Source organism: Echeneis naucrates, chromosome 23 (genome assembly GCF_900963305.1).
Source record: "Echeneis naucrates chromosome 23, fEcheNa1.1, whole genome shotgun sequence".
In the NCBI taxonomy this organism is placed as follows: domain Eukaryota; kingdom Metazoa; phylum Chordata; class Actinopteri; order Carangiformes; family Echeneidae; genus Echeneis; species Echeneis naucrates.
In genome coordinates, this window is record NC_042533.1 from 15356103 (window position 1) to 15368188 (window position 12086).

Here is a 12086-nt window from a genome sequence, read left to right on the forward strand (position 1 = left end):
CAAGAAGTGGGTAAACTGTTGAAACTGGGTTTATACAATGTTGACAAGTCAACAAATTAGTCACATTTCCTTAAGATGCTTTTTGTTCATTCTGATTACTATTGAGATTTTCCTGTGAAGAAAACAAGTTCCCCCCCCCTTTTTTTTCCTGTTCTTTACTTTGTAAACTGTGTCCTGACAAGCACATATTATCATTATAATTGGCCATAATGAGTTATTGTTGCTAGGTGACATTTAGGGGTCTTAATAATAATTTTGTTTCTTTTCCTTTTCCCTATTTGGGGTCACCACAGCAAGTCAGCTCTGTGACTTGCATTGTTGATTTGGCCATATTCATATGCTGAATGCCCTTCCTGCCGCCAAAAGCTTACCAGTGGTTTACCTTATGGCTGGGGCTTGAACCCAGAGCCTCCGCATGCAAACATACAGCTCTACCACTGAGCTATGTCCTGGAGCTTAGGGTCTTAATAATGATGGCTGGAGCAAAGTGCTGTGATGTAGTTTATAGACAAAGTAAGGTTGGAGTGTGTGGATGAGTCAACAAAATACATGTTTATTATCCTTGACCACTTCATAAAGTTAACCACATTATATGTATCGTGTTACTGTAACCACAACAACCAATGTCCTGTTACAGCGGGTTATTCAGGATTGGTTCAGAATGAAGGACAATTTAGGGCTGAAGGATAAGCTCAAGTCCGAGGACAGAGCAGGATGCCACTCCTCCTCAGCTCCACCTTCTCCGCCAAATTACAAACTAAAGGCAGCAGCTCACAAATCAATGGCTGACATCACAGTGGGTTGACACTGGATCCCATCCCTGCAGATAATGAGGTTGTGATCAATAAAACAGAAAAGTAGCAAGCACGATGGAAAGATTTGGGCATCTGCGTGATAATTGATTTTAAAGGCCATAGTGATGACCAGACCTGTATATCTTTAGGCAAGTAATTGATTAAACTTCTGATTAAAAATGTTCAGCCCTGAGTTTCAATCATTTCATATGAAATAACAATTTTGGGTTTTTTGCATGTTAAATCTTAGCATTACAGTTCTATCATACTGTAGAAAAATAAGAAAGTTAAGTATCCAGAAGAAAAGCACCATCATCTTGGTTTTTTGTAAAACTGAAGATTGACGTGAAAGTGAGCATGTGTGAATATAGATGGAAGAAAGATGCATTCATATGGGAAGGAGGCTTTCCTCTCAACTGCTCCTCTTCTGATTGGTCAGATATCTGGACATCCCTTTCCAACAACTGCTGCTTGCTGTGGTTGGCCCTGTTTTAAGTTTCAGCATCCACTGCTGAAGGGCCACTTGCTTTTAACAGAGTGAAATATTTCCCCTCACTGCTTCACTGCCAGAGACTAGCTGCCATTCACAGGCACAGATGTGACTGCCCTGTTATGAATCAGCAAAATATTGACTATTGTGTGTGGTCAGCTTGTTTGTGTGTGTGCAGTCACAACAATACGTAGGTGGCGCAAATGGAATTATTGCAATAAGACATCTAGTTCTGTTCCCAGCCAGAAAACTGCTGTCATAGTTTAAGACCCTTTAATCCAATATCACTGCTCTTTACACCAGGGAAGTAATCAACAATTAAAATCTAGACTTTGTTTAGGAACTGGTTTGTGAATCAAGTGAAATATGTCAGACAGAAGTCTGAGCGTGTGAATATCAGAGAGCTTCACTTAGTCTTGTGGACCCAGAGCATCAGGTTGAGGTGGTAAAAGGGGGGCGGGATCTTTCCAGTCAGTCAAGCCTGGAACATCAACACTGTCTCCAGCTCCACAGCAAGGCCTTATTCCATCTTGTTTACTTCAACTCAAATTTCTGTATACGCAACAACACGTGGAATGCGGACACTGTCGACTATTGAGTCCGAGAAAACGCACATGGCACAGGATCAAAACCTACCCTGCAGGATGACTGCGGTTTCTCCGGTAAACACACTTTTCCAACAGCGGAGAGATGCAAGTCCTCACCAGAATTTAGCACACAAGCACCCCAAGCGCGCAAACGCACCTTCGGCAACGACACTCGGCTGATCCCGCATCAGGCAAGCTATGAGAAAGAACTTCACTCACGCTAAACGACGCTCCTCTCCTGCTCTGGGACCGGGCGACATTTTCCTCTTCTTTTAAAGTGCGTGTCATAGCTGGCAGGTGCAACTGCAAATAGAGAGAGGTCCCGTCCGATGAAGCGCAGTGAGTCCCACTCGGCCCACCCCGGCTAAAATCGTGTCGGCTCGGCTCAGCCCCTCCGTCCCACTCCCCACCGGGCCACTGCCTGACGTTAGATGACTGCGTACCTTTCGGCCCACTCTTCGTCAGCCAAGAGCTTCTCGTACTCTGGCTCTCCGATCCTGCCCTTTCATTATATCACGTCCATGTGACACGCTCGGGCCTCTGCCACAGGAAACTTAAAGGGACCTCGTAAGTGAAGGCGCTTTAGCGCGCTCACGTCGGCACGTCCTTGCGAAGAGTTAGCAACGAGATGCTGAGCTGCTTTATCGTCAGGCCCTGTACTGACAGCATGACATTAAAGTTAGCGTGATGATGATGGTGGTGATGAAGTATTGGTTTTACTGGTGTTCATCCTCGTGATCAGGTGATGACGGTGACGGTAAAGATAGTACGAAGATGATCGTGATTTTACTGATGATATGACAGTAATGAAGATGGCGGCAGCGAAGTATTTGTTAGTGAGGAAGATGAGATTAGAGGTAAAAATTAAATTAAATTAATTAAAGATGAGGACATTGAATGACAATTCACAACAATATGACAGTAGTGTTAGTGATGATGATGATCATGACGGTGATGGCAATGAGAGTGATGAAGATGATCTAAGTTGTGGTGTAATTGTTGATGATATGGTTCAAGATGATGACAATGATGAAGATTGTGTTAGTGATACTGATGATAATAAGCCAATAATGATGGCATTGATGAAGAAGATGATAACAGTGGTGTTGGATAGTACGAATGAAGATGGAGGCAGAGATAATGATGATGATAGTGATACTGGTGATAATAGTGATTATCATCTTGATCACTTTGACGATGTAGGCTAGATGATGATAGTAGTGGTGTTATCAAGATCAACATCAGTCTAAAGAGGATTTGAATTATCTGGATGATGTTACTGATTAATATGATGTGTGTGATCTAAAGGAATTTAGAGATGAACAAGCTGTCAATAATAAAGATAATGTTTGTGATCTAGATGATGTCAGTGATGAAGACCGTGCTTGTGATCTCATCTATTCCTGTCACAGTGAAGTCAGCAGCAGTGACATCACCATAGGGTGACTAAGACTGTGGGGAAACAACTGATCTCAGATCAGACAGTAAATGACTAGTTGTGCCTGGAAGATAGATCCTTTCACAGTTTTTATGATGTTAAAGACACAAGCAAGAGAATCCATGGATTATAATAACTAAAAAATGGCCTTTGTATCCATTAAAAGCACCAGTAGATTTTTACTTACATGTATGGTTCTCGGTCATCTGGCCTTGATTCAAAATTGACTGCCTCGTAGAAGATTCTCTTATATGGTTTTATTATTTACTTTTGTGGCCTGTATTCAAGTTGGCCTAAGTCATACTATTGTTAGGCTGTTGCTTCAAAACACTTAACAGATTTAAATATGTCTGTCATACATCTAACTGAAACTTGATGTTTTACTATTATTTTTTAGTGAATGAATTGAATGAATGAATGAAAATGAATATATCTACATCCATGAACAACCCACATCAGATATTAAATAATGCTAATTGCATTGAATTGCATTGCATTGCACCAAGTGCACCTTGAATATAGAAAAAGTAAAGTTTGGGACCATTGATGAACAGAAATTGGCAGACTGCGTGCAATTGTTCCAACATCAATATGCATATACTTGTGGCATCAACATTATGGTGCAAGCACAGGGAAAACCTGCAGACTCTAAACAGACAGCCCCCAGGACTGAGAATCTAACCCATGGCCTCCTTGCTGTGAGACTATAGCGCTAACCATGGTGAGAACATGCAACCTCCACAGAGAAACGCCCCAGGCCCAGGAATCAAACCCACAACCTTCTTGCTGTGAGATGCTAACCACGCTTTGCTGCCCCTAGCCAGACCTTAAAGGAAATCAACAACAACATGTGTTTAATCCAATCTTGGCTGACAATGAAGGATGGACCATTGGCCAAAACAGCTTAACACAAATAGGAAAGCAATGCGTAATGCATTTCAGTGGAAAAGCGGTCAGTGATGTAGCTAGCTGTATATTTCAGCACCCAACCCTCAGACAAAAACTCAACCCAACCTTCGCTGCGGACTACTGGAAGTTCAGTAGAAGGCATCTAATTTTGTCCTCTAAAGATATCTTGTGCACTGTTGCATCGAGTGCACTGTTATCTTGTGCATGGTCAGAAAGGGTGTTTAGTATCATTCAAGCCTGTGGACAAACCTGGGACCAAAATCGGTCCTCCACAGGACTTGTTAAGGCCATTTGATTCATTCATTTATTTTTTTTATGTGGCCGCCAATGTATCCTGGAATCATTTAAAAAATCTGATTATGAATTATAATTACTTACAATCGTCCACTAGCCCATTCCTCTCTCCTGGATGGAGCTTATGGCTGGTCTCCAACAGTAGCGTCACAAAGGTTGCTGGCTGAACAAAATGGTTCAAAAGTGCACACATGTAGTCCTAAAGGGGCTGCATATCAGTCACTGCTTGGAGTTATGCAAACATCACCTGTCAATTTGTGAACTATCTTTTTGAAGCCTCCAGTTTCTAATTTGCCCGTCAGCTATCTCGGTTTTTTGTAACTAGAAGAGAGTGCACTTGGAGATGGTGGCGCTAATGAGGAGTGAAGGATGGATCTGACCTGCTCTGTACTGATTTGGTTGGTATAGTCCAGGGGTCAGCAACCAACTTTCTGCCATGGTTCCCGGTGGCTTTGAGAAAATAATGTGAAAAATTTATAGCAATTCTATTTTTTTTCCTACATTGTTATAGTTAGGATTCTAGAGATTGTGATCTTGCAAGATCGAAATAAAACTTTTTAAAAATATTTTTTCAACCGAAATATGTGTCCCACCTTGTTTGCGTCGCCTGTTGCCAACAGGCTGGTGACTTATTTTGAGCTCTCAACCCCCTTTAAGCTGAGGTAGGTTTTGTGGCTCCAGATGAATACTCTTCTTTATGGCCTATTTTCCTTGAAATTTAACCATCATTTGCAAAATACATACATAACAACATGTTCAGGTTAATTAGTTATTCTAAAAATTGCCTGTTGGTGTAGGTGGGAGTGTTAGTGGTTGTTCGTCTCTGTCTTATTATATGTGTTGGCTCAGTGATACACTGGTGCCCTGTCGAGGGTGTATTCCGCCCTCGCCTGGAGCATTAGCTAGGATTGGCTAAAGCACCCCAGCGACAGAGAAATAGATAAGCAGTAGAAAACGAGTGAGTGAGTAGGGAAAGGAGACTTGAAACTAGAGACTTAGAACATTAAACCTATTAGAAAAACATTGGTCACCATAAACATCATAAATCAAGTGAGTATTTATCAGTCCCATCTCCCCAAACCCCACGTGATTGGTAGAATCAATCAGTAACCAGCACAAAAAACACACAAGAATGAGAAAGGAGAGAGTGTGGGGTGGGTTTATATTGTTTTAAAAAGACCATCCTACATTGTTACAATGTGCAATTTAGTGTACATTTTCTGAATGTTAAGCCACTTAGCAAATGGAAAGGGTAACTCCCGGCAGGGAGTTACGCCAGGATTAGAAATTAGATGTCAGTTACTCTCTTAGACACCATCAGGACCAGATATGGTCTCCATGTAGGTAGTAGTAACAGTTTATAACAGTAACAGTTTTACTTAGGTCAGATGTCTGTGAGTGGCTGCCATATATGTAGTATTTTTTTTATTCCCGTAATTATTTTGATTTATTTTTACATTTCATCCAAAAGGTAAACTATTTGAAGACAAACAGATATAATGTATACCTGATTACAGTCTATTACAGTTTAGACTACAGTCTAACTGTATGATATTGCATTTTATGGGAAATTTAAAAAACACACAAAGGAACACAGTTTCCAGAGATAGGAATGGGTTAGGATGTGCTAAACTAACAAGGCCCTGTGGCCCTAGACACCAACATTCATGCTCTATGGTAAATGACAAATACGAACTTCAATCAAAGCAAAAAAAAAGAAAAAAGATATGGTATTACAAAGTAACTGGCTTTATACACACCAAGGAAGTTCAGAGACAGAAAAACAGAAAGGCACAATAAATTGATACAAACTAATTGTTTTTATCTTTTCTAACTGTTAAGACAGCTGCTCATATCCAATAAAACTTATTGTTGTGGACATATTTCATTTGGTTTGTTCCCAATTACTGTCCAGCATGGGAGGATTACCTACCAGACAGGGGGCACAACCCCAGATCCCCCCTCCCATCAGTTGACTATATGGTAACCAGGTATGGAAATTAGAATTTTTGTAAATTTGTATCGCAGTATGTGGAAAGGCATTAACCAAAACAAGTTTCAAAATAACAAAGGTCCACATTGGAGTTTCTCAGGGAGTTTCAACGGAAGGGCATTTCCTTCCCATGCTTTGAGAATGTACAAACCGAAGAGCCTAGGGTGTACTGTCCCTTTAAGGCCGTCGCTGCTTACTTCGTGCTCGCTTCCCGTTGCTTGTTATTTTCTGCAACAAGATGGCTGTCGTTCCTGAGAGCAGAGTCCTGACTTTCAACGTCTTTAAATGGAGCTCATACTCCTCTACGTATTTACCAGAGTGAGTAATGCACATAGAAGCTGTCCTAGTGTGTGCATTAGGTTACGTGTGTACAGCTGGTCGTCCATCGCCACAGTGCACCAGTGTTTGCCCCAGCCAGCTGACAGGCCTAGCTCGTCTGTCATCTTAGCTAGCTAGCGTTAGCTTCGCTAGGAGCGATAAGGGCGTCTGGTTTGGATACTCAGTTACCCGACAATCCTGTTGTTCATGGGCGATTGAAGCGTTTTTAGTTGCTAAACAGTACTCCTAAAGCAAAATGTACATATTCTTCAAAACTTGGGGCCAGTCGCCCGTGTCATTTAGCTCGCACAATAAATTGGAGTTTGCTTCTTCTGCACTTGATGGCCGATTATAACTGCTCTGTTTACCTTATTTTGTATCCCCTTCCCTTAAAAATAGTAAAGTTGGATCATTAGCCGACAGTTCATATCGAAACGAGATAAGTAAATTACGCGTCGACTAATGGGCATTTTAAACAACCCCGTGCTTTCTGGTTTTGATTCTGGATTCTGGACACTAGTATGTTCATAACGAATGCTCTTGTTAGCTAAAGCGGGTAACTAACCGCAGTTATCTAACCATAGAACTCTGCTTTCGCAACAGCAGCGAATCACCTACCTGACATTGCGGCTAAGAGACCAGCTGTCACACTGTGTGGTTGGAATCCACGTATTGAAAGTGTGAAATATTAACATTTTAATGTGAAATCGGCCTTAGCCTTTTTTTTTTTAGTACAACGCCGTTGCTAGTTGAGTACAAAGATTCAGTTTTATGATGTTAGCAAACAGTGTGCTATCTTACTGTGTTCTTGTCATGATTTAATTCGCACCTCGTCGGACCACACAATTAAGATGTATTAATTTATCAATCGTTTGATGTTTATTAAATATTTTTCTTATATTAATGTTGATATACATAAAAACACAACATTATTTACTCTGCACAGAGTGAGCTTGATGCCTGGATCATGACTTGAATGTGATGTTGCTGGTATAGAATAGAGGTATTGTAAATACACCATTTCTTTGTTTTTAGGAATATTTTGGTGGACAAACCAAACGATCAGTCTTCCAGGTGGTCCTCTGAGAGCAACTATCCTCCACAGGTAGGTCCCCTGTTTCCTCATATGACTTGACTGAGATCCACAATCGGACATCAGTGTAACAGGACTGTTGCCTGCTTATTAAATGCGGGCAGAAACTGGTGACAAATGTCAGTGGTAAGTTTGGAGGAGAAATGCCAAGGGTGGTGTAGTGTAATATATTACAAATCTTATACTATATAACTAGTATGCATTTGTACAAGATTTATTTGTTTCTTTAATCTACTTACCCTCGCTTCTCAACTGGCCCTATATAATTCTTAATAACCCAATGTAGCCCAACCTAGCAGTAAACAGGTCTAAATTGTCCGCCTTCCTTGCACAATGTTTATATCACTTGTAAAATGTAAAGCATATCCTTTAGTGGTTGGATCACCTCAGTTTGATGTTGATGGCATGTGATCTCCACTTGTTTGTGATTTCAAGGTTCAAGGTTGATTTATTGTGATTTGCATGTTTGCACATGAAACAAAATTTGTACTCAGGTCAGGAAACGTATAAAAAAAAAAAAGTCTATAATAATTTTCAAGTGACACGTGGATGAAGCTCATAGATTATGGTCCTGTTTTTAGTCTATTTCATGGCTTGCCTTTCTTTTTCTCTCTGTTTCCCTCTAGTTTTTAATCTTGAAAATGGAAAGGCCAGCAATTGTTCAGAGCATCACCTTTGGGAAGTATGAGAAGACTCATGTCTGCAACCTGAAGAAGTTTAAAGTGTTTGGTGGGATGAGTGAAGAGAACATGACGGAGCTTCTGTCCAGGTGAGAGGTGTCTGATTTTGAAAAACCAACCCAACTATTTTTATGATTATTGCGATCAGAAATAACTGACTTCTGACTTTAATGTTCCAATGCATTTTTTTCTAGTATCATTGTTTGGGGATGACACACATTGCCTCACTGATAGCTTGTACATTTTCCAAAGTCAAAACAATATGTGGTGGTGTTTCCCATGAATGGATTCAAAACCCCCAGAGGCTCTGAGCCTCTCTTCTGTTTGGCTAACTGTTTTCTAAGTGATCTAATATAGCAGAATTTGGAAGCCACTCAGAGAAACCAAGATTTGAGGGAAAACAAAAACAAAACGCGACAAATTTGCTTTATTTCTTTGGTTGGTTTTAGATATATATATATATATATATATATATATATATATATATATATATGTGTGTGTGTGTTTGTGTGTGATTTTTGTAGTGGTGTCTATATATACATACACGGGCCACACCATTTAAGAGATGATATTAATTTCCAGTATAAGGGAAAATATTGGTGTCAAAATTTTAACTAATACAAACTCCATATGTTTATTAAACAGGCTTATTAGATTTGCAACATGTTAAAGGGTTTTTTTTTTTTTTTTTTTTTTAAATCTTAGAGACTAGACATCTTTGTTTTAAAACTCTTAACAAAAAGTGCAGGGAGCTCTTGGCTCAGCAGCATGTCTTATAAAGTTAAATGGGGGGGAAAAAAAGGCTCCTTAAAGTTTTCCAAAATTTCAATATAACTGATGCGGAAGATCCAGGTATTTTTATGCCTGCCATGACACTTGGAAAACAAACTTTTTTGGCATCATGTACCACTGAGCAACATCCGTAGGAATGAACGGGGTCCCGCCTCTGATGCTGTGTCCAGTTGTCTTTATAGATCCATGTTCGAAACACAAATCTGCTCTCTGGACCTTCTCCATTTGGCAAAACTTTTTCTCCTCTCAACCGTGTGTGGGAGCACTGCTTGCACAGTTTTCACTGCTGATTGGCTATTACCCGTGCCGTGGCTCTGCGTGTAACCAGCATTAGGGTAGATTAGAAACCTGACCAGAGCAGTTGTGAAATGATTTATCTAAAACTGATTCAGCGAAGCCTCATCTTGTATCTTCTTTTTCTTCTACCAGCGGCCTTAAGAATGACTACAACAAGGAAACATTCACCTTAAAGCACAAAATTGATGAGCAAATGTTTCCCTGCAGATTTATCAAAATAGGTGAGAGCAGATACTGCATCACTGTGAGAGCTCTGTGTTTCATGGTGAGCATCTCAGTCTTTTTAAACTGGTCTTCTTTTTCTCCTGCTTCTTGTTTTCACTGTCTCAGTGCCTCTGATGTCTTGGGGTCCTAGTTTTAACTTTAGCATCTGGTACATTGAGCTGCATGGTATTGAAGATCCTGATGTGGTGCAGCCTTGCCTTAACTGGTATAGCAAGGTAAGTAGTCAATGGCTTCCTGAACGTGAGTGATACAAGGTTGAGTGTGAAGCCAAAATCAATAATTTGATGGATTGCTCTGCTGGTTAGACAACTAAATGTCTGCTAACAGTATTAGTTTTCCCTGAATAACACACGGGGTATAATCAGGTTACCAGTTTGTCTTCTTTCACCAGACCTCTGTGAAAACATTAAACCTTTTGTAAATTTGTGAAATTGCAGTTTATTTAGATTATAGCTGGACCATGTGATTGCAAATAAATGCACCATGGATTCGTCAGTAACTCATTAATAGGTCTAACTTGTCACCTCTTGCTCCCACTTTCGGTCCCTTTCAATTCCTCAATTCTTGATTAACTTAAACTGGCTTCTACTTCTGCTGTAGGCCACTTAAAGTATCTTTAGACAATCCTTTATCTTCTTATGCCTTTTACAAATGACACGTTTTCAGGGGGGAAGGAATGTGACAGTGACTTTTTGTCTTTTCCAAGGTTGTATTGTTTTATTAGGAGTACCAACCAGTTCTCTCTTTAAGAAGTTAATCTCAGTTTTATTTATTTCACAAATCTCACAGTACAAACTTCACAAAACATCCAATGATCCAACTCAAAATTCCAGTTCATTTAAAATTTTCTAAGTAAAATACCATTTCAGAAGGAAAGAAATTTAAGTTCTGCCTGACTTGAGAGGATTTGCAGAATTAAATAAAGTGATGATCATGGTGATCACAAAGAGTATGTTGTGTAACAGCTACAAGTCCTTGGCCCAATCCCAAAGTTCACCCTATTCACTACCACTAGGCCTTACTCACTACACATAGCCCTCACTCACTACCCCTTCACCCTCGAAAGGAAGCCACAAGGGGTAGGGCTTTGTAATCTTCTCTAGGAATTGGGACACCACTTGCTACGTCACTGCATGGTTTACATTCGGGCACGCAAAAGACTACATAGTCCCAGCAGCAACATGGAGACTACGGTACATGTAAATTTCAATCGCCATTATTTTTTTTTTTTTCGCATTTAACGCCCTAACCCTGTTCGTACTCTTTGTCAATGTAAATTTTGTCAATTAAAAAAAACCCCAAAACAGTCAAAAAAAGCAAAAAACATGGAGTCTACAGTTGCAATTGGTTTTTTAGCATTCATCAGGCTTCGTTGATAAATAAACCAAGAGGTGCACGGAGAAGAATACACCATCGACATATGTTGTCTCTTGTGAATTTTCTGTGGTTTTTCTTCTCCGACTTCTCTACATCCTCTCGCTCTCTGTGGGTCGCCATTGTTGTTTGATTCAGTATGCAAGTGATGACGTGAAGCATTCTGGGAAATTTTCGCTGGGCCTTCCTCGGGAAGTCAGCATTGGAAAACCCTCAATCTGAAGGGCTAGATTCATAGCACCTAACCCTCGTTACGCCCATTACCCCTACATGAAAAAATTAATTGGGACACCACTGCCCTCACGGGAACACACAAAATTTTGCAGTAGGGACTGTATTGGAATTTGGAGCAAGATTGCTTTGTGGAAAATAGTGTTCATAGGGAGGAACACTGGTAATAGAATGAGAGCAAGAGAGGGAAATATTCAAAACAGGTGTAGGCAGGAACATGATGCTACATGGAGTTTATGGAGGTGATGCTGTTGTATGGAATTCATGAGGATAAGGGACTTTTGTCTTCACGACATGTCTGCAGTTTCATTATCTGACTGACTTCATTTGGCTCCAGTGATAAGTACAGCTGAGTGTTGTCCGCATAACAGTGAAAGTTGATGCTGCATTTTCTCATAATATTGCCTAGAGGAAGCAGATAAAAAGTAAAGAGGATTGGTCCAAGTACTGAACCCTGTGGGACTCCATAACTGACTACAGTCCATGCAGAGGAGCTATTGTTAACTTGAACAAACTGATGTATATCTGATAAATAAGATTGGAACTACCTTAGTGGAGTTCCTTTAATGCC

General features: G+C 40.3%; 1 protein-coding gene across 3 annotated transcripts in view; it reads left to right on the plus strand.

Annotated features, from left to right (window-relative positions):
* The first annotated feature begins 661 nt into the window (after positions 1-661).
* The window catches only part of mkln1 (muskelin 1, intracellular mediator containing kelch motifs), a 30554-nt gene continuing 19129 nt past the window's right edge, over positions 662-12086 (plus strand). For 2 of the 3 annotated variants that reach the window (XM_029494735.1, XM_029494736.1), the window contains exons 1-5: positions 6709-6823; positions 7859-7928; positions 8543-8685; positions 9818-9906; positions 10016-10125. In XM_029494735.1, coding sequence (XP_029350595.1) covers positions 6744-6823; positions 7859-7928; positions 8543-8685; positions 9818-9906; positions 10016-10125 — 492 coding nt within the window. In that variant the 5' untranslated portion in view covers positions 6709-6743. Of the gene's footprint in view, positions 691-6708; positions 6824-7858; positions 7929-8542; positions 8686-9817; positions 9907-10015; positions 10126-12086 lie in introns of those variants that run through there. The other variant, XM_029494737.1, reaches the window with a different exon arrangement.